Source organism: Triticum aestivum, chromosome 6D (assembly GCF_018294505.1).
Source record: "Triticum aestivum cultivar Chinese Spring chromosome 6D, IWGSC CS RefSeq v2.1, whole genome shotgun sequence".
Classification (NCBI taxonomy): domain Eukaryota; kingdom Viridiplantae; phylum Streptophyta; class Magnoliopsida; order Poales; family Poaceae; genus Triticum; species Triticum aestivum.
In genome coordinates, this window is record NC_057811.1 from 11,946,861 (window position 1) to 11,971,652 (window position 24,792).

Below are 24,792 nucleotides of genomic sequence, written 5' to 3' on the forward strand. Positions count from 1 at the left end.
CTTTGCTTCCCCAAAAGAACTGTCGGATGAGCTTATTTAAGTGTTCACACAACCCCCTCGGTAGTTTAAAACGGGACATAGAAAAAATCGGAACTGCTTGCGCCACAGACTTTATTAAAATTTCTTTTCCTGTGGCAGAGATTGCTTTTTCAATCCATCCCTTCACCTTATTCCATAGCCTATCTTTTAAATACTTGAAAGGCCCAGTTTTACTTGTTCCAATATCAGACGGCATGCCCAGATACTTTTCATTAAGTGTTTCAGTTTGCACATTGAGTATACCTTTGACCTCCTGCCTGGTCGACTCTGGACATCCTTTGCTGAAGAAAACGGAGGACTTGCTGCTATTGATCCTCTGACCTGAAGCTTGACAATAAGAATTCAGTAGGTTTGACACCTCTGTCGCCCCTGCACCATTTGCCTTGAAAAACAGCAGGCTATCATCAGCAAATAATAGGTGGTTAACTGGAGGCGCCGAGGGGGCCACCTGAATTCCACCAACTTGCAACGACTGATCTCTGGATTTGAGGAGGCCTGAGAGGCCCTCCGCTGCTAACAAGAAAAGGTAGGGTGATATTGGGTCTCCCTGCCGAATACCTCTGGTAGGTTTAAAATCCACGAGTTTATTCCCATTAAAAAGGACAGAAAAGGAAACTGATTTCACCATGCTCATTACTCTGTCTACCCATATCTGCGAGAAGCCCAACTTGAGCATTATAGCTTCCAAGTAATCCCATTCCACTCTGTCATAGGCTTTCATCATATCCAACTTCAAAGCACAACTCCTATGCTTCAAAGCTTTGTTTCTCTTCATAAAATGAAGGCACTCGTAGGCCATGAGGATGTTGTCTGTGATTAAGCGACCTGGTACAAAGGCTGACTGCTCGGATGAAATAATATCTGGAAGTATCTCCTTGAGCCGGTTAGCAACAACTTTTGAAGCTATATTGTATAGAACATTGCATAAGCTAATGGGGCGAAACTGAGCAAGGGAAGTAGGAGACTTGACCTTCGGTATGAGAACAAGGTATGTGTGGTTGATGCATTCTGCATTTTCTTCCCCTAGCAAAATACGTAAAACTGCCTTTGTCACTTCATCACCGCATACGTCCCAATATTTCTGAAAAAAGTGGGCCAGATAGCCATCCGGACCCGGCGCTTTGGTTGGGAACATCTGAAACAAAGCTGATTTCACCTCTTCCCCTGAATAGCTAGCATTCAAAACTGCGTTCATTTCAGCGGTAACTCTGGGTAAGACCGAGTCCAGCACTACATGCATGTTGGTTACCCCTTCAGAAGTGTATAATTCAGAATAGAATTGTGTCGCCATTGCCTCCAACTCATTTATTTCTGTCACTACATCCCCATTCCCCTTTGTCAGAGATTTGATGAGATTTTTCCTTCTCCTCATGGTTGCTCTAATACGGAAATAATGGGTGTTCTTGTCTCCTCCCATTAACCAGTCAACACGAGATCTCTGTTTCCATAATATCTCCTCGCGGTGATATAATTCAACTAAGTTTTCAGTTATCTTAAGCTCTTGAGCGGATGGGCCGGCACGACCCGGAATAGCTCGCAAGATCTCCAGTTCATTTTTCATTCTCTTGATCTCCCTCCTCACGTTACCAAAAGTTTGGCGATCCCATCTAGACAAATCCCTAGCCAGTTGTTGTAGCTTTTCCCTTAACTCATCAACTGTCCTACTCTCACGGTTCTTCTTCCACTTTCCATCCACAAAAGCATTCAGTTCTGGATGGGTTTCCCACATTAACTCGTATTTAAACTGTTTGGCACCCCCTTCTTGATGAGCTCATCCAAAAACTTCAGAATAGGGCTATGATCAGAACAGGCTGCAGTCTCATGCACAACCGATGCCGCGGGAAATAACGCACACCAGTTTGGATCGGCTACTACCCTGTCCAATCGAACCCTTGTATGAGTTCCACCACCAACCTTCCTCTCAAAAGTCCATTGAGGGCCTATGTGCCCCAAATCTGTTAAACTGCAGACATCGAGAGCATCTCTGAATCCATCAAGTTGTGCCTGGCTCCGTTGGCCTACTACCTCATACTCAGAATGAAATAAGACCTCATTAAAATCGCCCAGCACCATCCATGGATATTCTGCTGTTGCTGCCAAAGAGCGTAGTGTGTCCCACGTTTTGTACCTCTCCGGAACCTGCGCTTCACCATAAATACATGTGAGCCTCCAAGGGACCGGTCCTAGATCAGAGATCCTTGCATCAATATGGCACTTCGAATAGCCCAACACCTCAAGTTTTATTTCCTCATTCCAAAAAATTACAAGACCACCGCTCCGACCGGAGCTACTAACAGCAAAAGATTTATTATAACCAAAGGAAAGAGCTATAATTTCAGCGCGCGTGCTCTAGATTTGCGTTTCGACTAAACACGGCACGGCCGGGGTAAATTTGTTCGCGAGCTCGCGGACCTCATGAACTGTCGCGGGATTACCCAAACCGCGATAGTTCCAACATATTACACTCATTGTACCCGGCGGTCTCCCGCAAGGGGAGCCGCCGATCTATCATCGTCATTTGTCTCCGTTGTTATATCGACCATAGCAGTACCATCAACTCCCTACAGCTTCTTCCTGTTTGTGTTTTTCTGTGGTGTGCTTTGCAAATCTCCAGAGCTGGTACTTCCATCGAACTGATCAACCATACTTGCCACCAAAGAGCCCTTACCCACCGGTACTATTGGTCCCACCAATGTTTCTGAATCGGGGGCAAGCTTTTCATTTGAAACTGAATCTTCGGCCAATCTCTTGCGTAACATACCGTCTGCTACCCGAGTGTCTTGGCTCGTCAGATCATCCTTTGTTGCATCCCCACTATTACGTTCCTTGTTCTGGGTGCCTTGGAACACAACATTAAAACGCCAGCTTTCAGTGGGTATGTTAGCACCTCTCCCCCTTCCTCGACCAAAGCCCTCATCATCCCTGCTACCACCCCTGCCGAACAGGTTTGCAGTTGAGCCGTAACGACCACCGCCACGACCCCCCTGTCGTCCTCTACCTCTTCCCCGCCCCTCGTCTGCCAGTATGAAATCGCCCCACTCCAGCTTTTCCACGTCATGCTCTCCATTGCCACATTCTTCATACCACTGCCCCAGCAGTCCACAAGCTCCACAGAACATCGACAACTTTTCATATTTTACTTGGTACCACTCCCTGTTCCCCTCCTTGGTCATAGACACAAACCTAGTCAGTTTCTTGTCAACTTTCATACTCACTTTGACTCTGACGAATTTACCCACATAGCCAGCAGGCAGCTTGATTTGAACTTCCTTCACTCCCCCATAGGCCTACACATACCCCTTACAATTTGTTCGTGCAGATAGTTGTCAGGAAGTTTATGCACTTGCGCCCAGACCGTGAGCTTGTTCAAAATTACCGATCTAGGGTTGCAGAATCCATCATACTCCTCCATAAGCACCGCCTGATTGCGGAAAAACCAGGGTCCCATGACCATAGCCTTGTTCCAATCACCCAGGCATCCAAATTGCACGGTGAACAGGTTGTCATCCACCCGCCTCCAGATCACCTCCTTGGCCGGATCCCAAGCAGACCACATATCTGCGTAAAGAGCACTAGGGCTAAAACCTCTGATGGTATGTACCTTCACAATTGCCAACCACTTTGCGCGGGGCGGTGGTTCAGCCACATCTTCCCAAACAAATCCTTCATCCTCCTCTTCATGCAGATGCAACTTCTCCAGTAGCTCGTCAACTGGGTCCGTAGATCCGCTACCTTCTCCTCTCTCCATCAGATCGTTTTGTGTGAAAAAAAAACGGACGCAGAAACCCTATACCGGCCAGCGACCAGAGAGGCGGACGGGGACCGGTAGGGGATGATGATCGCCTGAGCAAAATCAACTCACGGCGGTAGAGCCGCCGGAGGAGAGAGAAACCCTAGACTTGTGCTAGGGGACACAGATATCAACCAATCATCAACAAGCACAAAGTCAAAGTGGGATGTGTCGGAGTCTGCTAGAGATGCTCTTATTCGACTAGATGACCCGTTGTGTCGAGGCTGAATGCAACCGAGAAGAAGGTTGGCCCTCTTATCCCCTTCTCAGGGCCCAGGCAAGGACCTCGGTGTACAGCTGACCCAAACGGGCCGGCCCAGGCCCCGATCTGGGCATGCTCGGTTCATCCACCCTCTCGTATCGAATCGAACCGACCAGGCCTGACCTAGGCTATATTCCCGAGTCCAATCCAATCTCCGCCCCGCCGCCTTCTCTTCCCCCCCAAATCCATCCCCCTCCTCCCCCGTCTCCGACGCCGACGACGCCGCCGCCCGCCACCACCCGAGGCGGCGGGAGCCGCGCCACGAGCCGCCCCCGCTAGCTCCGCCCGCCGGCCGACCCACAGGTAACGCGCCCCTCCCATACTTTATCAGAACCCTAGCTCTCGAAACCTACTTTCCAAAACCCTAGCTGCTGCTTGGATCCGCACCTGACCGCTCCTCCTCCTTGACCCCGCAGCGGCGAGGCGGCGGGATGGCGAACCTGGGAGGCGGCGCGGAGGCGCACGCGCGGTTCAAGCAGTACGAGTACCGGGCCAACTCGAGCCTGGTGCTCACCACCGACTCGCGGCCGCGGGACACGCACGAGCCCACGGGCGAGCCCGAGACGCTCTGGGGCCGGATCGACAAGAGGAGCTTCGGGGACCGCGCCGTGCAGGCCAAGCCCCCCGACCTCGAGGACCGCCTCACCAAGTCCCGCAAGAAGAAGGAGCGCGACGCCGCCTCCGCCTCTGCCGGCGGGGCCGACGCCGACGCCGACCAGCCCCGCAAGCGCAGGCGCCGCTCCTCCGCCGCCCAGCGCGAGGAGAGCGTGCTCTCCCTCGCCGACGACGTCGTCTACAAGCCCCAGACCAAGGAGACGCGTGCCGCCTACGAGGCCATGCTCAGCGTCATCCAGCAGCAGTTCGGCGGCCAGCCGCTCGACGTGCTCGGCGGCGCTGCCGACGAGGTGCTCGCCGTCCTCAAGAATGACAAGATCAAGAACCCTGACAAGAAGAAGGAGATTGAGAAGCTCCTCAACCCCATCTCCAGCGCCATGTTCGACCAGTTCGTCTCCATTGGGAAGCTCATCACGGATTTCCATGACGCCAGCGACCCTGCTGCTGCGCCTTCTGGTGATGGTGGGGACGCAACCATGGATGATGATATTGGAGTTGCTGTCGAGTTCGAGGAGGATGAAGATGACGAGGAAAGTGATTTTGATCAGGTACATACCCGTATGCCATTGTGCTTACAGTCTTTCTCTGTTTCTCTTGCCTGTTCCTGACTGGAAAATCCCATATGTTTGCTTGTGTGTATAACCTTCAATGTTTTTCCTTATCAGGTGCAAGATGACTTGGATGACGATGATGATGATGTGGCTGAGTTGAACCGTCCTGGAGGTATGCAGATGGGCGGCGAGTTGGATGACGATGATATGCAGAACTCCAATGAGGGGCTGAACATAAACGTGCAGGACATTGATGCTTACTGGCTGCAGAGGAAGATAACACAAGCATACGAAGATATTGATCCCCAACAGAGCCAGAAGCTTGCCGAGGAGATCTTGAAGATAATTGCTGTTGGTGATGACAGAGATGTCGAGAACCGCCTTGTCATGGAGTTGGACTATGAGAAATTCGATCTCATCAAGTTGGTACTGCGCAACCGGTTCAAGATAGTCTGGTGTACCCGCTTAGCCAGGGCTGAAGATCAGGAAGAGCGGAAGAAGATAGAGGAAGAGATGATGGATAACCCAAGCCTAGCTCCAATATTGGAGCAGCTACATGCAACGAGAGCCTCTGCAAAGGAGAGGCAGAAGAATCTGGAGAAAAGTATCAGGGATGAGGCTAAGAGGCTTCTTAACAATGACAGTGCTGGCGCTGATGGTCCAAGGGAGCGTCGGGCAGTTGAGCGGGATACGGAGAGTGGATGGCTAAAGGGCCAGAGGCAGCTGCTTGATCTCGATAGCCTCTCCTTCCACCAAGGTGGTCTCTTGATGGCCAACAAGAAATGTGAACTTCCTGAGGGATCATTCAGAACCCCTCATAAGGGGTATGAGGAAGTCCATGTGCCAGCGTTGAAACCTAGGCCATATGGAACTGGAGAGAAGATTGTGAAGATATCTGATATTCCAGGGTGGGCACAACCAGCTTTTGCTGGAATGCAGCAACTGAACAGGGTCCAGAGCAAGGTTTATGATACTGCCCTTTTCAAACCAGACAACATCCTTCTCTGTGCTCCAACTGGTGCTGGTAAAACCAATGTGGCTGTGCTTACAATTCTTCACCAGATTGGTTTGCATATGAAGGATGGTGAGTTTGATAATAGCAAGTACAAAATTGTCTATGTGGCCCCAATGAAAGCTCTGGTTGCTGAAGTTGTTGGAAACTTGTCGGCACGGCTTAAAGACTTCAATGTTAATGTTAGGGAGCTCAGTGGAGACCAGAACCTGACAAAACAACAGATTGATGATACACAGATCATCGTCACCACACCTGAGAAGTGGGATATTGTCACGAGGAAATCTGGGGACAGAACATACACTCAAATGGTAAAGCTTCTGATCATCGATGAGATCCATCTGCTTCATGACAACAGAGGGCCTGTCCTGGAGAGTATTGTTTCTAGAACAGTACGGCAGATTGAGACGACCAAGGAACATATTCGCCTAGTTGGCCTCTCTGCAACTCTTCCAAACTATGAAGATGTTGCTGTATTCCTGCGTGTTCGCTCTGAGGGTCTCTTCCATTTTGATAACAGTTACCGGCCTTGCCCTCTTGCTCAGCAGTACATTGGGATCACTGTGAGGAAGCCACTGCAGAGGTTTCAGTTGATGAATGAGATCTGTTATGAGAAAGTAATGGCTTCTGCTGGTAAGCATCAAGTGCTTATTTTTGTGCACTCCAGGAAGGAGACATCGAAAACTGCTCGGGCCATCAGAGACACTGCCTTGGCGAATGATACATTGACTCGCTTTCTGAAGGATGAGAGTGCAAGCCAGGAGATCCTTGGCAGTCATACAGATATTGTCAAAAGCAGTGATCTTAAAGACCTTTTGCCGTATGGGTTTGCTATTCATCATGCTGGGATGGCAAGGGTAGACCGTGAGCTTGTTGAGGAACTTTTTGCTGATAAGCATATACAGGTCCTTGTTTCTACAGCCACCCTTGCTTGGGGTGTCAACTTGCCTGCACATACTGTTATTATAAAGGGCACACAGATTTATAATCCGGAAAAAGGTGCTTGGACAGAATTAAGTCCTCTGGATGTCATGCAGATGCTTGGTCGTGCAGGTAGGCCTCAGTATGACACACACGGAGAGGGAATAATCTTAACTGGCCACAGTGAATTGCAATACTATCTCTCCCTTATGAATCAACAGCTGCCTATTGAGAGTCAGTTCATATCCAAGTTGGCAGATCAGTTAAATGCTGAGATTGTTCTGGGTACTATTCAGAATGCTCGGGAAGCATGCTCTTGGCTTGGCTACACTTATCTCTACATCCGGATGCTGCGGAATCCAACGCTGTATGGCTTACCAGCAGATATCATGGAGACGGACAAAACGCTAGATGAGAGGAGAGCTGACTTGGTAAGTACATGCTATACTCTGTTTTTTGAAGCTACATAATCCTGTCATCCTAGTGATTTATTCTCAAGCATTGTTTCATGTGTTGCACTTACATATATGGACTAGCTGTACATTGCCATGTTCAACTGGTGCATGAGCATATAATCTTTAGTAAATAATCAATTGTTAAATTTGCTGGCTGTACGTTGCGGTGTTCAGTATTTATATGTGGAGAATAGACTAGGCAATATGTTTCTATCCTGCTAGGGCAATTGCATCCAGGGGAAAGTGACTTCCACTAGTATTAGCTTTTTGTGTCTTTAGTATTGTTTATGCCAGATGTGGTGCAGTTGCACATTTTGTAGGTTGCTCATATAGAACAAATATCCTCTTTGGTAGTTAGTGTCTGTTTGATTTCTTGATTTCTATGTATCACTAACAGCATCATAGCCCATACAGATGTGGCATTCTAATGGAAATTTATTTTCCAAAATTTTCTTAAGTTCCAATATGGGTAGGCATGTAGATACAAAATTTATCATGGATAATTTGTTGTAATACAGCAGGCATTTGCTTGAGATTGGTTTTAGAATTGGGAAAAATGAAGGTGGAAGAGGCTTCATCCTCAGTAATGTGGTATTGGGTATTTTGTGGTGGTAGGAAAAGAAATTCTCAGCTATTTGCTTTTCATTGGATGAGTTCCTTATTAATTTATTTGTTGTATGGGCGCATCTTGATACTGGTCCCAAATCTTAGAGAAATACCAGAGCAACATAGTTGGCAGTTAGCTTATGATTGGCATTGTTAATATTGTTCTTCAGATGCTCTCTTGATTTTGTACTTCTTGCCTGTGACACTGCTGATTCTTCGTTTGCTGCTCCAGGTGCACTCTGCTGCAAATTTGCTGGATAGGAATAATTTGATAAAGTACGACAGGAAAACAGGATACTTTCAGGTTACTGACCTTGGAAGGATTGCCAGTTATTACTACATTAGTCATGGGACTATTTCGACATACAATGAATATCTGAAGCCCACAATGGGTGATATTGAGCTGTGTCGATTGTTCTCTCTGAGTGAAGAGTTTAAGTATGTTAGTGTCAGACAAGATGAGAAGATGGAGCTGGCAAAGCTTTTGGATCGTGTGCCAATCCCTGTAAAAGAGAGTTTGGAGGAGCCCAGTGCAAAGATCAATGTGCTGTTGCAAGCATATATATCTAGGTTGAAACTGGAGGGCCTCTCCCTTGGTTCTGATATGGTCTACATCAGACAGGTAACATGTTCTCTATGTAACATACAATAACTGAATTTTTGAACTTTGAACTGCTTGCTTTTTCTTTTCCTATAGTATTCTTACATCTCTTATTCTCAATGTTACAGAGTGCTGGCCGACTTCTACGAGCACTTTTTGAAATAGTTCTGAAGAGGGGATGGGCTCAGTTAGCAGAGAAGGCTCTGAATCTTTGCAAGATGATTGATAAGCAGATGTGGAGTGTCCAAACACCCTTGCGCCAGTTTCCTGGTATTCCAAAGGAAATTCTGATGAAACTGGAGAAAAAAGAATTGGCCTGGGAGAGGTACTATGACCTATCATCACAGGAAATCGGTGAACTAATCCGGTTTCAAAAGATGGGGAAGCAGCTGCACAGGTGCATCCACCAGTTGCCGAAGTTGAACCTTTCTGCCCATGTTCAACCCATTACTCGCACGGTTTTGGGTTTCGAACTGACTATAACACCTGATTTCCTATGGGATGATAAGGTACATGGATATGTTGAGCCTTTTTGGGTTATAGTCGAGGACAATGATGGAGAGTACATTCTTCACCATGAGTACTTCATGCTTAAGAAGCAATACGTGGATGAAGATCACACACTTCACTTTACAGTGCCGATATATGAGCCACTGCCTCCTCAGTATTTTATACGTGTTGTATCTGACAAGTGGCTTGGTTCTCAGACGATTCTCCCTGTTTGCTTTAGGCACTTGATTCTTCCAGAAAAATATGCTCCACCAACTGAATTGCTTGATCTGCAGCCACTACCTGTCACTGCATTGAGGAATGCACGATATGAAGGTCTTTATAGTGCTTTTAAACATTTCAACCCCATCCAGACTCAAGTGTTCACTGTCTTGTATAATAGTGACGACAGTGTATTGGTTGCTGCACCAACTGGTAGTGGGAAGACTATATGTGCGGAATTTGCTATACTAAGGAACCACCAGAAGGCTGTATCTGGGGAAACCAACATGCGTGTTGTGTATATAGCACCTATTGAGGCTCTGGCCAAAGAAAGATACAGAGACTGGTCAAAGAAATTTGGTGAATTTGCCCGTGTAGTTGAGCTAACAGGCGAAACTGCTGCTGATTTGAAACTGCTTGACAAAGGGGAGATCATTATTAGTACTCCTGAAAAGTGGGATGCACTTTCTCGCCGGTGGAAGCAGCGGAAACCTGTCCAGCAAGTCAGCTTATTTATTGTTGATGAGCTTCATCTAATTGGATCTGAGAAGGGACATGTCCTGGAAATAGTTGTCTCTCGGATGAGACGTATTTCAAGCCATATTGGCAGTAACATCCGGATTGTGGCGCTTTCAGCGTCGCTTGGAAATGCTAAAGATCTTGGAGAATGGATTGGCGCTACTGCTCATGGTCTTTTCAACTTCCCCCCAGCAGTGCGGCCAGTCCCATTGGAAATACACATCCAGGGTGTGGATATAGCAAATTTTGAGGCAAGAATGCAAGCAATGGCAAAGCCAACATACACTGCCATCACACAACATGCAAAGAGTGGTAAGCCTGCCTTGGTGTTTGTGCCGACACGGAAGCATGCAAGGTTGACTGCATTGGATTTGTGTGCATACTCAAGTGCTGAGGGTGGTGGTACACCGTTCCTTCTTGGGTCCCAGGATGAGATGGATACTTTCATTGGAGGTGTCAATGAAGAAACGCTTAAAAATACGCTGAGATGTGGTGTGGGCTACTTGCATGAGGGTCTTAGTGACCTTGATCAGGAACTTGTGACTCAGCTCTTTCTTGGTGGGAGGATCCAAGTGTGTGTTGCAAGCAGCACGATGTGCTGGGGGAGATCATTGCCTGCTCATTTGGTTGTTGTGATGGGAACCCAGTATTATGATGGTCGGGAGAGTGCTCATACTGATTATCCAATAACTGATCTGCTACAGATGATGGGTCATGCTAGCAGACCTCTTCAAGATAACTCAGGGAAGTGTGTTATATTGTGCCATGCACCTCGGAAGGAATACTACAAGAAGTTCCTATTTGAGGCCTTCCCTGTGGAGAGTCATCTCCACCATTTCTTGCATGATCATATGAATGCTGAGGTTGTTGTGGGTGTTGTAGAAAACAAACAAGATGCAGTGGACTATCTTACATGGACATTCATGTACAGGCGGCTGAACAAGAACCCCAACTACTACAATCTGCAGGGTGTAAGTCACAGGCATCTGTCGGATCATCTTTCTGAGCTAATCGAGACAGTGTTGAATGACCTGGAGTCAAGCAAGTGCGTGGCTGTAGAGGAGGATATGTACCTGAAGCCGCTCAACCTTGGTCTCATTGCTGCTTACTACTACATCAGCTACACCACTATCGAACGGTTCAGTTCGATGCTAACTCAGAAGACCAAGATGAAAGGCCTCCTGGAAATTCTAGCTTCGGCATCGGAATATGCAGAGCTTCCAAGTCGCCCAGGCGAAGAGGAATACATTGAGAGGCTAGTTCGTCACCAGAGATTCTCTATTGACAAACCCAAGTATGGTGATCCACATGTCAAGGCAAACGCCCTGCTGCAGTCCCACTTTGCAAGGCACACGGTGGTAGGGAACCTGGCAGCCGACCAACGGGAGATCCTCCTTTCTGCCCATAGGCTGCTCCTGGCAATGGTTGATGTCATCTCTAGCAGTGGATGGCTCACTCTGGCTCTGAATGCAATGGAGCTGAGCCAAATGGTTACTCAAGGCATGTGGGATCGTGATTCTGTGCTGCTCCAACTTCCACACTTCACCAGGGACCTGGCCCGGAGATGCCAGGAAAACGAAGCGAAGCCCATCGAGAGCATCTTTGATCTGGCTGAGATGAGCATCGATGAGATGCGGGACCTGCTGCAGCTGTCAAACTCTGAGCTGCAGGACGTGGTCCAGTTCTTCAAGCGGTTCCCCAACGTCGACATGACCTATGAAGTCCGTGAGGGCGACGACATAAGGGCCGGTGACAATGTGACCTTGCAGGTGACTCTGGAGCGTGACATGACCAACCTGCCCAACTCTGAGGTGGGCCCGGTTCACGCACCCAGGTTCCCCAAGACCAAGGAGGAAGGGTGGTGGCTGGTGGTCGGCGACAGCTCCACCAAGCAGCTGCTGGCGATCAAGAGGGTCACCCTCCAGAAGAGGGCCCGTGTGAAGCTCGAGTTCACCGCTGCCACAGAGCCAGGGAGCAAGGACTACATGATCTACCTGATGTCGGACTCGTACCTCGGCTGCGACCAGGAGTACGAGTTCACCGTCGACATCAAGGAAGCTGGAGGCGACTAATTTCGAACACCTGGAACTCTTTTCTATACTGGGTTTTTGCTCTTATTATGCAGAGAATATTATGTGACCTGAAACTTATTATCATCCCCTTGTCTGTAATGTAACACATGAAGTTTAGCTTTGATTCAGTGTAACCAACCTGATGCACACGTACGTTATTGTGTTTTTGTATGGCAACGAGGAGGATCTGCACTGGTTGCTGATGATGTTTTGCTGATGTTCTTATGTGATGTTTCTTGGATCTGATTTGTCGGTGATTGACAACCGTTACCGTAGAGCCTGATAAACATGTTATTGTGTTTTTGTCAGTGAAGATATAAATTGATCCACAAGGCATTTTGTCTCACCGTTGCCTTGGTGGTACAATAGGAGTAGAATAATTGTAGATTGGTAGTTGTGGTTAAGTAAAATTTGTGATTTTTGCAAGTTTATGCCCCAATATTTGTTGGTTTGTGATGTTCACTCTTCTCCTTGTTCAATTTGAAGTGCCGACCTCGTTCCTTTTTTTTTTCCGAAACGTGGCAAAAGATTTGCCACATGTATTAATTAAGAAGGGAATAGAGTGTTTTTGTTACAAGCCTCCTTTTTTGTTTCGGTTGTAATTAGTTTTCATGGGGACTGATGATAAATAGTGTGAGCATCTTTATTGACCAACGATGATAAAATATATGTTGAAGGAATGGTAATGACAAAGGATTTTTTTTCATGCAGAGTACATTTCGCATTTATGTTTTCTGCCAATGTGAGCCCTTCGAGATAATGTTAGATAATGCAAATGCATGACAATTACCCATAGGCACACCTAGTACCGCGATGCATATTGTTCACCGGTAGATCCATCAAAATGTTATTTAAATGTGTCAAAACCACCCTAACCGTGTATGCATATCTCTGATATATTGAGCACCAACCATTCGGTACCTTCATTTAGTACCTCATCTTTCAAACCTCAACTACTTCAGAACTTGATGTTCATTCGCACTTCCAGCGAAGGAGACACTAAGAGCAATCTATTCCAACAAGAAGTTTTACAAACTTTCTAAAGAAGCAGTTATGTGGAGAACACGTGCTTAAATTAAAGCTGGTTGCCCCACCATACTTGTAGCAATTTTCACCACCAATGCATGTATGCCACATCAGTGTGAACTTTTGTAGGAATACATTGCTAAAAAGAACAAATGTACTCAGAGTAATCATTAATGATACCAAGTATCTTTTTTCAGTTTGCACCTGTGACTTTTGTCACAAAAATAGTATGTATAAGCATCTCATCAGAGATCAAATGGACCAATTTCCAAATATGCTAGAAATTAATCAGATTTAGGAAAATGTAATGAGTGACAAATAAATCTCGTAGGTTTCATATCCACAAATGATTGGTAATAAATAGGCTGAATAGAAGTACATGGTGCCCGCGCTTCAATTTATCAATTTCTTGCTACCAGAACCATGAAAAATCACATGAAGAAATTCAGGAGGCTTAGATATATAGTTTAACTTTCTAGTCAATGCAGTTGCTGCCAAACATTGCCACGGTAGAGAGGAACACGATAAGGACGAGTAATGCACTTTTACGTTTAGAAAGCGTAAACACCTGTCCCCCAGATGCGCTCTGGTCCACTCTAGGCGGAGCATCGCAAAGCGTCACTGTAATCACCCACCCCCATTGGTTCTTCGATCCGCCGCCGGCCAGCCACGACGGCCAGGTTTTCCCGGCGGCGAAGCTCGGCGCCACGGCGGAGCTTACATGGCGATTGGATGCGGTGGGAGTCAGACGGCGAGCTGCGGTGGTTCTTGTGACAATGTCGATCACTGATTTCTCTGTACTCGATCCATCCACCTGCTGCATTGTCGGTCACTAATTTCTCTGCATTCAATCAATCAACTGCATTGTCGGTCACTAATCAATCCTTAGAACGATGACTTCCCGACTGTTTACTACGACAAGTTTTTTACCGGGCTCTGGCGAGTGAGGGGCGATGACGCAGGTGTGATTTCGGCTGTTTGTAGTCGCCGCTAGATGGTCTATGGATCTGGATATAATTTTTATTATTTTTGGTATTTGTTATACTGCCATAATTGAAGATGAATTGATTGGAAGTTTTCTCCAGAAAGAAAGAAAGGAGAAAGTCAAGATGAAGTAAACATAAGACAACTAGTGTTGAGGAATTGTGAAAGAGTAGGCACGCGTAACATGTGGACGATGTTGAATACGCCTTGATTTATGGAAAGCGTCAAATACCTGCCCCAAAATACGGATAGCGTCACTGGAATCACCCACCCCCCAAATCAGAAATCGCTGCCATTCCCTCGTGCTCCACTGGTTCGACCCGCCGTCGGCGACGCCACGCCGGGCAGGTTTCCCGGTGGTTGGGCCGCGGCCAAGCTTGGAGATGGGAGTTGGAGCCTGCCTGGCGACGGGAGTCGGACGGCGAGCTGTGGCGACAGGCGCGCCGCGCCGGTGGATCGGTCGCAGATTGCGTCGCCGCTACGGTGGTTCGATTCCGGCGTCGTCGTCGGTCCGATCAAGACCGGACGCCGGCTGCGGAGGTGTCCTGGCGGTGGTCCACGCCGCCCCGGCCGGAGATTTTGGCTTCGGCCAAGACCGGCGTCGGTGCTGTTCAAAGACGCAGACAAGTCCTGTCAGGCCGACCCCCCTGCACTGGTGAAGACGACGCGATGCCACTCATCACTCCGTCAGCTGCAGTGTGTGGAACAATGTCAGGTATCAATCAATTCATCACTAGTATTCTCCACTCACCCACTCACTTTCTTGCTGTTCGTGTGAAACAATGCCAGGTATCAATTTCTCACTGTTGGGGACGGCGCTAGTGGGAGGCTCTAGCTCACTGTTCTTGCAGCATCGGATGCTCTCGCTGTTCATCTGAAAAGATGTCGGGCATCAATTATTTCTCTCCATCAATCATGGCCTTTTCTAGCTTGCTTTAGCACCCAAACCATCAATCATTGTCACTTATCGCTCTCCATCGGCAGCTGCTCCATACCACAAAGCACACGCTCCTGCCGGCACTAGATCCCCTCCTCATTTTGCTCCACCCACCAGATCTAGCTACCATTGGCACTGCAACTTCTGAAGCAGCGAGGGTAGAGAGGCATGGAGCCGACGGCCGTCAGCGTGGGCAAGGCCGCTCTGGGTGGCGCGCTGGGCTACGCCACGTCCAAGGCGGCAGAGGAAATTGCCCTGCAGCTAGGCGTCGAGCGTGATGTCAAGTTCATCAGGGATGAGCTGCAGATGATGCAGTCCTTCTTGATGACGGCTGATGAGGAGCAGAGCCAGAACAAGGTGCTCACCACCTGGGTGCAGCAGATCGGGGTCCTGGCCTACAAAGTGGAGGACAGCCTCATGGATTTTGGCCTCCACTCCGAGAAAAAGCCATTTTTGGGGTGCATCCCTCGCAGGCCAGGTGATCGGCGTCGCATCGCCAAGGAGGTGAAGCAGCTTAGGGCCGAGGTGGAGGACGTGAGCAACAGGAACCTGCGCTATCGCCTTATCAAGGAGAGCTCAGGCTCCAAGCCTACCACGGCTGAGGAGCAGGTCAGCATCGCCAATGCGGCAATGTTTGCCACTGTCGAAAAGGACTCAACATCAAAGGTGAACCTCCACCAGCTGGTTACCAGCAATGATGTGAACCTTAGGGTGATCTCCATGTGGGGAACTAGCGGTGATCTTGGAAAGACTTCTGCCATCCACGAAGTTTATGATGACCCAATGATACTGAAAAGGTTTGGATTCCGTGCTTGGATTAGGTTGATGCATCCTTTCAATCCGCAAGAGTTCCTCAGGGGCTTGTTATGGCAATTTTATGAAAATTACCATGATGAGGTTGGAAAATCCGAACAAGGAACGAGTGTCGTGCCTAATGTTCTGGCCAACATGGAGAGGATGGATCAAAGAGATTTAGTCCGTATGTTTAGTGAGCAGTTGTGCAGCAATGGCTACCTGGTTGTCATAAATGACCTGACCACGATAGAAGAGTGGCATTGCATTAAGAAGTACTTTCCTGACAACAAGAAACAAAGTAGAATCATCGTTTCTACTCAGCAAGCTGAAATTGCAAGCTTGTGCACAGAGAAACCGTATCAAGTTTCAGAGTTAAAGCAGCTGTCATGTGATCAAACTATTTATTTGTTCCACAAGAAGGTAGATCTGTTCCTCGCCTTGGTTTCTGTTATAAATTTGCTTCTTGCTTTTATGGATCATTGATTCTTTTCATTTTTTTAGTTGCAGAAATCCGAGGAGCAGGTCAGCGTGGCCAGTGTTAGTTTGGAAATGTTTAACACTGACGAAGCAAGGTTTCCTGATGTGGAGAATGAGAAACTGAAGGTGGGACTCTGCCAACCGATCAAAATTTGAATTTTGAGTTACATGTGTGTGGGCTACAGTTGGGTTATGTAAATGTTCTTTGTTTGTAGCCTCATACACACACAAATACACGGTGAAATCTTAGCTAGTCAAATTTGATACTCAAAAAATATGTGTATGAATTAGCTAATCTTGATGCTCAAAGATATTTAGCAAACTTTAGAATTTGATGGAAATAAACTGAGACATGTCGAGACATGCTTCTCAGTTGAATTTATGCTAATTGAAAGTGTGCACTTGAAAATCCTTCATATTTGAGTACTATCTCACATAAACACTTGAAACAGAAATGCAGCTTAGAGTGGCATTGAGCGACAAATCATCCGTTTGACATGGGACCTAATACCTTTCCAGTTTCCATAGTTCATTTTTTTTACGCTTAGTTCACAATCACATTTATTCTTGTCTGTAAAAACCCACTTGTCATTTCCATTGCACCACACAAGTACGTGCATGTTATGAATGAACTAATCCTGGTGCTTAAACATATTTGACAAACTTTAAAATTTGAGGGAAATAAAACTGATATGTCGAGACATGCCTCCTACTAATATTTGTGCTAATCGAAAAGTACATGTGCTTTGAAATTGAACTAAGATATATATGATTTAGATATTTTGTTGGGCATATTGCTCTCACTAAAAGTGTGCACATGAAACCCTCAATATTTAAAAAGACATGTGGGTAGTCTGAATGTGAAAAATGTGTAGAGCACAAGTACATAAATTCTCATAGATCTGTTTTTTGTTCAGGGTATGCGTACATCATGGTCTGCTGAGCTTATTTCCGACTCAAACAAAGTTTCTACTGCCGAGGAAAACACAACAATGGCCACTGATGAAATACAGGACGAACCCCAAGAATCCAACAATGCAGGTGAAGACAAAGTTGGCAATTCAACTGCTAGAAAGAAGTTTGGATGCAGCAGGACACTGGGGCTGGCTGATGAAGTGGTCTGTGGGCGCGAAACAGAGAAATCTATTCTTATCAGATTAGTTGGCCAACCAGACAACAGTCAAGGTTCTAAGGTGATCTCAGTTTGGGGAATGGGGGGTCTGGGAAAAACCACTGTTGTCCGAAGCATCTACCGAAGTCAGCAGCTTGGTGGCTGGAAGCGTGCATGGGCCACTGCATTGCGTCCTTTTAACCCTGAAGTACTCCTTAGAGATTTGGCTTTGCAGCTTCAGAATACTATTCAAGAAGATCCTGTCGGATCAACAGCAACTGGAGTGCAAAAGAAAAACATATCAGTGATGAAACTTCAAGACTTGAAGGATGAGCTAGCTCGAATACTAAAAGTACAAAAGTGCCTTCTTGTTCTTGATGATATATTGTCCACTTCTGAATGGGATTTGGTCAAATCGTGTTTGCATAATGCTGGAAGGATCATAGTCACCACAAGACAAAAAGATGTTGCCAAACATTGTTCAAGAGAAGACAAGAACATGTACTGTCTTGAAGGCCTGAAAGATGATGCTGCACTTGACCTCTTCATGAAGAAGGTAGTTTTGTAACCAGTACCATTTCTTCTTTTTCATATTAGTTTTGCTTCCCAATATATTAGTTTCGCCTCACATAAGATTATATTTGTAAGCATACAATCTGATGTCTTCTTTGATGAAAATGGTAAAACACTAATAGTTCATACCCAAATATTAGATCTATGACAATGTCCACCAATAGATATGGGAAAATATTAAATCTGAAGTAGCCTGCTGAATTCCGGGCAAGCACTTGGGTGGGTTCGTGTGACATGGTAGCTTCCTTGGACACTGTGAGTGAAGCCTCCTGATGTGCGGCGTATTGGGACCTCCACAGGGCCTTGGACCGGTGATGGCCATGGGCTGGCAAGTTTGTGGATATATACTATCTTGACTATGTCAGTGGTGTTGCCGTAGGTTCGTCGGAGGCTGGGCTAACAGCAAGCATGTTGATACGCCGATGTGAGCTATGACTGGCTGCTCGCTTGATCTGCGCGGCATTGTCTAGCTCCCAGGTTCACAGTGGCATCCATCGTTACTAGGATGAAATGGCACAAGTTCATCCATGTTTCCCTCTTTTGGCACACGAAACAACAACACCTGTGTTGACTGTTATGTTAGTGCCTCGGCGGTGCATGGACGATGACCATGCTTAGGCTAGCTTGGGTTGTCTACATAATGAGGCGGCAGGAGGACGACATTTAGTGGCCCGGGAGTTTGATGCAATAGATGCAGAGTATGGCTTTGTGCCGTGGTGCGACCTCTAGGTTGTTGACCACGGTTGGTAGTTCAACAACTTATGTCATTTCCAGGGTGTCTCACATGCTCGGCTTGGTCAAGCCGGTGCTTTCTCCTCATTGTGTGGGTCATGTTGTATTTACCCTACGTAGTGGGAGGCCTTGTTTGTGGTGTGAGGTTGTGATTTACTGTTGTTGATGGGCTAGTCTTTTCTCTAGTTGTGGTCCGTGTTCGTGTGTGTGTTCGTGTGAGGACATCATCAAGGCTGTTATTGGTTTGATGGAGTGTGCATTGTAATGAGTGCCTAGCGATTTGTCGGCTGTTGTCCTCTGTGTTGGTGTTTGGATGTACTTGCATAGTCTTAGGCTTGTATATTATTCTTTCTAACAATGCCATAACATGCAAACCTTTTGCGCTTTCTCGGGAAAGTTTCATACAAAATTTGCAGTTATCCTGTGCAGGAAAATTTGAAGAGTTAAAGTATCAATTTTGTCCCCTCATTGTTTCCCCACACGCCACAGAAATGTAACAAACATTTTGTTGCGATTATAATTAGGTAGGTCTCAAAATGAAATCATATTCTCTCTTGCCATGAGCGATGTTGATGTAAATGTTTCGCTTCCTTGATTTAGTTACAGTGCCGAATGTTCTCTCCAGACTCAATGTCTGTTTAATGGAAGTTGGTGAAGTAGCTAAATTGCTTTGTTAGGTGCAAGTCATTTTTTTTGCCGGTATTGTTTGGAGTCGAGCAATAATAGTTCTTTTGCCTGTACTTTTTTAGTGAATCTTGTCACAAAATTAATTTGAATTTGTCAACCAGTCATCAGGTTTGTTACCAGACTTATGCGTCCAAATTTCAACCTTCTTATCCTCAAATATATTTGTTTATTTCATAAAATGTAATTATGTAAACTACTTGAACTTCGTCTTCGTGATCTATTTTGAGTTTCTTGAAAGTATGTACTTTTTACTGGAGCATGCGCTCGCATAATTGGATTATGGTACTCGTGCTCTCAGGTGCACATTTGAATTGTAGCAGTATCTAGGATGACAATGTTTAGTGCACACCTGAGCTACATGGTAATTCGAATGCTGATGAATTCTCAATGCGTAGAGAATCTCATTTTCATATCACCTCTACATGATAGTAACAGAAGGGAAATTTCAAAAAAAGTGTTAAATCAAATTATGAGAGAAAATTTTCATAACAAACTTACCCTTAGGGTCAGGACTTCACTTCCAGAATCTATAAGTTGACGCTAGGACAAACAAGTTCATATTATTTCATTCTTAGTTTGGCAACAGTCATTCTTTAATCCAAATAGTTAACTTTGTCAAATTCCATTGCAGGTATTCAAGGAAAATATTAAAAAAAATGATTTAGTCCCAGCTATGATGGAGCAAGCAAGACTGATCCTACATAAATCTGATGGACTTCCCCTTGCAATATCGACTATCGGTGGATTCCTAGCGAGCAAGCCAAAAACTGCTATTGAATGGAGGAACATGAATGATCGAATTGGCACTGAATTGGAGATAAATCCTGAACTTAGGACAATAAAGACAATTCTTATGAGGAGCTACGATGGTTTGCCATACCATCTCAAGTCTGCTTTCTTATACCTGTCCATATTTCCAGAAGACCACATAATTAGGTGGGGTCGCTTGGTGCGGCGGTGGATTGCAGAGGGTTACTCAAGGGATATGCATGGCATGAAGGCAATTGAACTTTGTCAGAGATACTTTGATGAGCTCTTGGATAGGAGTATGATTCTGCCAGGGGAAGGGATAGATCAATACAAACAGAAAATCAGTTCTTGCCAACTTCATGATATGATCCGTGAAATATGCATCTCAAAGGCTAGGGAGGAAAACCTTGTTTTCACACTGGAGGAAGGATGTTGTTTGAGCAACACACAAGGTGCAATACGCCATCTTGTTATAAGCACCAACTGGAAAAGGGACAAACATGTGCTGGAGAGCATGCTAGACTTGTCACACGTACGGTCATTGACCGTGTTTGGAGAGTGGAGATCGTTTTTCATCTCCGACGATATGAGGTTTGTGCGAGTTCTTGACTTAGAAGACACACTAGGATTAAGAGATCATCATCTTGATCAAGTCGGGCAGCTCCATCACCTCAAGTACCTTTCTCTTCGAGGATGTCGCGGCATTTTATATCTACCTAATTCTTTCCGGAATTTGAGGCACCTGCAAACACTGGATGTTAGAGGTACACGTATATCTGAGTTGCCAACAATAATCACCAATCTTCGGAGGCTACATCACCTTCATGCAGATGGTTATGTTGGCCGTGGGGGTGTTATGGGAGAGGATGACATAGTTCATAAGCATAGACATTTCGTTGATCGTGTTAACACATGTCAAACATGCGTTTTGTTGTCCAGAGGTCATCTTTTTTTGAGACCACAAGTTTTAGAAGCTGGTTTGAACAGGCATGATATATTCAATCTAGATCGCTTCCGGGAGAGGCTTCTACATGGTGTTATACTTCCTAGAGGGATTGGCAAATTGAAGGCCCTTCACTCACTAGGTGTTGTTAATGGTTCCGGGAGAAACGGAAATGTCACTGTAAAAGAGTTTGGAGAGCTTACTCAGCTACGTAAGCTTAAAGTGGGTGGTCTGAGCTACAGAAACATCAATGAGTTATGGTCTGCCATTGCTGGTCATAATCAACTTCAATCTTTATCAGTTGGAATGGTGTACAGGCACTCGCCGTTAGATGACTGTTTGGGTGAGGGTTTGTTGCCACCAAGCAGCCTCGAGAGCCTCACTCTGGGTGGTACTCTAGTCAATGTAACAGAATGGATCCATACGCTTCAGAATCTCACCAAGTTGGTGCTCATGGGTAGCAGATTGGAGCAAGATAATGATGCCATACAAGCACTCGGGGTGCTACCAAATATAGCGGTACTGCGCCTGCAGTTTGACTCGTTCAGTGGGACACAACTCCATTTCCAGAGGTCATCTTTCCCTAGCCTCATGGTGCTGGAGCTCCGTAACTTACACAAGCTCCAGTCGGTGCTGTTTGAAGAAGACACAACGCCCAAGCTTGAGCTGCTACAAATTGGTGTGTGCGACGAGCTGAGGGACATCTCTGGGCTGCCAGCCCTCAAAAGCCTCAAAGAAATTCAGTTGCCTAAAGCTGGTAGTGGGTATTACAATAATAAAAAATATGAGGTGAAGAGGGAAGAGGTGGAGAGGCAGGTAGCGGAGCACGTGAGAGTGAACATTATTGACTGACTATTAAACTGTGTGTGTACTTCTCCTGTATTCTACTATACATATAGTAGGTCTGGTAATTGATGTATCTGTTACAAAAACTGGGTCACTCGGGCGTATACAGCAGGACTGTAAGTCTGTAATGCAGCAGTGGTATGCATCCCTTAAAAACGCACTACACATCACTTCCTTTGATGTAAATTTCATATAAAAATCACAGAGTACCGACAGGATGCATCCATGTGTATTCCTTTGTTGTAGTAGCATGCATCGAATGCGGTACTGGCGTACTGCACCGTATGCAGATTGCAGCCAGAACAGGATGATGCATCTGAAGCCGAAAAAGTAATTCCGGACGGGGGGGAGTAGTATAATACAGTAATTAAGGCGCAATTGACAGAGTGACACGACTCTCTCACAGTCACAGCCATCTCATTGTATGAACCAGGCAGGTCATAAGAAATATTATTCAGTTCATATTGAGTGTAGGAGGTTACTATGGGTGCCGTGCCGATATAGGTAGGATTAGAGCCTGGACCAATACCTCACGCTCTATACCTGTGCGGTAACCAACAGGAGTTTTTAAGGATTTCAAAGGTGTCCGTAGTACATTCTCTTCTACAGTATTTTTGGTATGGACTATATGTTGCAATTTTTTCTTCCATTTGTCTCTGTCATAAGTCAGAGGTGAAACTGTCATATCTGAAACATGGGACGATGGCTAGGCAATAATAATGGAATTTAATTTGCTTCTTGGTAGTTTCTGCAGATCCGTGGATCCGTGCAATACTGCACACCATTCTCTACATACAATGTTCTATTTTAAAAGCCTGTCATATTGTAATGTTAAGAACCTACTGTGGACTTTAATGCGGGCGACCTGTCACAGTTGTAGCTATGCAGCACCACCACGCTCTCTTCAAATAGCACCGCATTCCCTGGTTGTTGTAGCTGCTGGCCAACATTGAAGTAGGGCAAGCAACAGAGAGACCTGTTCCTTTTTCCTTAAGAAGATAAATATCAGCATAGTACGCTGAACTACAGAATAGTTCCACAACTAATGGCTGAATCTTGGATATGGACTACACATGACTGACAGCCAAAGAACTGTCAGCAGCACAGCCCAGAGAAAAAGCAGAGGTTTGACACATCACCAACAACTTGGGCATGTTAAACCAAAGTTTTAAATAGCGCGCTAAGCCTCTTAGCGGCGGCTCGGCCAAAAACTATGAAACGCTATAGCGCAGCTATAGCGTGCTAAGCCCCATTTAGCGTTTCAGCATAAATGAATAAAAACTGAAAAAATAGACATAAAATCAGCATCAATTTAACATAAAATCATCAAAAGAACTAGCATTTAAACATTGTGGCAGTAATACAATCATGTTGTAAGCAGTTTAAGTAAGCTTGTATCATACAATCAGTAGTTTACTTGACCAGGAAGCATTTCTAGAATTATTTTGGTGTGAGTATGTGAGCCCGCTCGTTGTTACAGGTCCAGCAAAAGAACAGCTCGTTAGTTCAAGCAATAAACATATCCTGACTGTGTATGTTGAACTAGAGATGCTAGCATTCACAAGAAGAGATGAATCAGAGGACAGAGGAGCTTGCCAGCTGACGGGATCTGATGGCTCATGGTCCCCTGGTAGACGACGTCGTGGCCGGCAGCAGTGTCGAGTAGCAGCATGGACAGGGAGGGAACGGCTGGGGCGAAGTGGCTGAGAGCTGCCGCCGTCACCGAGAGCAGAGACATGACCTTGTGGATGCCGCCGTAACCGAGAGCAGCTGCATGACTTGTGGATGCCGCCGTCGTCGGGAGGTCAGCCGCCGGAGTCGCTCATTGGTCGGCGCCGCCAGAGTTTTGGCTACAGAGGAGGAGGGGATCTGGACTATAGGGTTCGCTCGATAGGAGGAGGACGGGGTATCGCTGTATCAATTGACTTTTGGGCTTTGGCCCGTGCGGAGATTGGGATTGGACCAATTTTTTTGGGCTCGGGCGAGGGACGCTAACGCTATTGCAGCCCGGATTTAGCGCTAAATCAGCTTTAGCGCCGCTATTAGCGCGCGAAGCCGTTTCGCATGAAATAGACAGTAGCGTAGCGCAGCAGATTTCTGGCGGCTATTGCGCGCTATTTAAATCTTTGAGTTAAACCCTGAGAAAAAGATACATTTTTTTCGACAAATGATGGATTTTATCGACTCAAAAAAGAAAAATATACACGTATGTATCTCTGTTCTCGACACTGAATTTAGTTTCACCACTGTTCATCTAGTGGTAACTCCCAGGTTTATAATTCTGTGACTTTTCATTTCACTTTTCCTTGGAGCAATATGCATTTTGCGTTTTTACAACCCACTGCATTGAGCACATCATCGTATCTAACGCAATTTTCAAGTTCAGTTAGTATTATTCACTACTTTCCGCTACGGCATCATCTGAAGCACTGTCCCTGTGAAGTCCCTGTGAAGCACTGAACTTAAGTGGCAGCTCCCATGTTTACATTTACAAACCTGTGAGCTGACATCCTTTTCATTTATTTATTTTCCTTTTTCTAATTAATGCATTTCGTTAATAAAAAAAACGTAAAGTGGGTTATGCATGTCACTCGGCCGAATACAGCAGGACAGTAATGGTTCAGTAGAGTTATCACTTCCTTTGTTGTCCTGTCAGCTGGAATTGGATCCTACCTGAAGCCAAAATGGGGAAGCTTCATCTGGATAGCACAGCACAGGAGCTGGGAATCCATCTCCTGCCCACAAGCGGCAAGCATACAGCAACAAAGAAGAACACT

The 24,792-nt window shown here is 46.0% G+C and overlaps 2 protein-coding genes across 4 annotated transcripts; both read left to right on the plus strand.

Moving 5' to 3' along the window:
- The first annotated feature begins 4,235 nt into the window (after window positions 1-4,235).
- LOC123143060 (DExH-box ATP-dependent RNA helicase DExH12) lies at window positions 4,236-12,360 on the plus strand. Its single transcript, XM_044561834.1, has 5 exons — window positions 4,236-4,394; window positions 4,508-5,254; window positions 5,372-7,621; window positions 8,484-8,873; window positions 8,981-12,360. Exons 2-5 carry the CDS (start codon window positions 4,523-4,525, stop codon window positions 12,152-12,154), a joined length of 6,546 nt encoding a protein of 2,181 aa, XP_044417769.1. The 5' UTR covers window positions 4,236-4,394; window positions 4,508-4,522; the 3' UTR covers window positions 12,155-12,360.
- Window positions 12,361-14,409: 2,049 nt separating this feature from the next.
- On the plus strand, window positions 14,410-22,180 carry LOC123143061 (disease resistance protein Pik-2). 3 transcript variants are annotated; one of them, XM_044561835.1, is made up of 5 exons: window positions 14,410-14,879; window positions 14,954-16,316; window positions 16,398-16,499; window positions 17,291-18,040; window positions 20,108-22,180. In XM_044561835.1, the coding sequence occupies exons 2-5, from the start codon at window positions 15,270-15,272 to the stop codon at window positions 22,019-22,021; spliced, it is 3,813 nt and encodes a 1,270-aa protein (XP_044417770.1). In that variant the 5' UTR covers window positions 14,410-14,879; window positions 14,954-15,269; the 3' UTR covers window positions 22,022-22,180. The 3 variants fall into 3 exon arrangements, with proteins under 3 accessions (XP_044417770.1, XP_044417771.1, XP_044417772.1); XM_044561836.1 differs by having other exon boundaries at window positions 14,410-14,874; XM_044561837.1 differs by having other exon boundaries at window positions 14,410-16,316; window positions 16,404-16,499.
- The last annotated feature ends 2,612 nt before the right edge of the window (window positions 22,181-24,792 follow it).

Bases quoted from the DNA above. Each gene is read 5' to 3' on its own strand.
- LOC123143060 (XM_044561834.1), top strand. From the start codon at position 4,523: ATGGCGAACCTGGGAGGCGGCGCGGAGGCGCACGCGCGGTTCAAGCAG. The intron at 5,255-5,371 runs GTACATACCCGT...TTTCCTTATCAG, and splicing joins AGGAAAGTGATTTTGATCAG to GTGCAAGATGACTTGGATGA. The intron at 7,622-8,483 runs GTAAGTACATGC...TTGCTGCTCCAG, and splicing joins ATGAGAGGAGAGCTGACTTG to GTGCACTCTGCTGCAAATTT.
- LOC123143061 (XM_044561835.1), top strand. From the start codon at position 15,270: ATGGAGCCGACGGCCGTCAGCGTGGGCAAGGCCGCTCTGGGTGGCGCG. The intron at 16,317-16,397 runs GTAGATCTGTTC...TCATTTTTTTAG, and splicing joins TTTATTTGTTCCACAAGAAG to TTGCAGAAATCCGAGGAGCA. The intron at 18,041-20,107 runs GTAGTTTTGTAA...ATTCCATTGCAG, and splicing joins TTGACCTCTTCATGAAGAAG to GTATTCAAGGAAAATATTAA.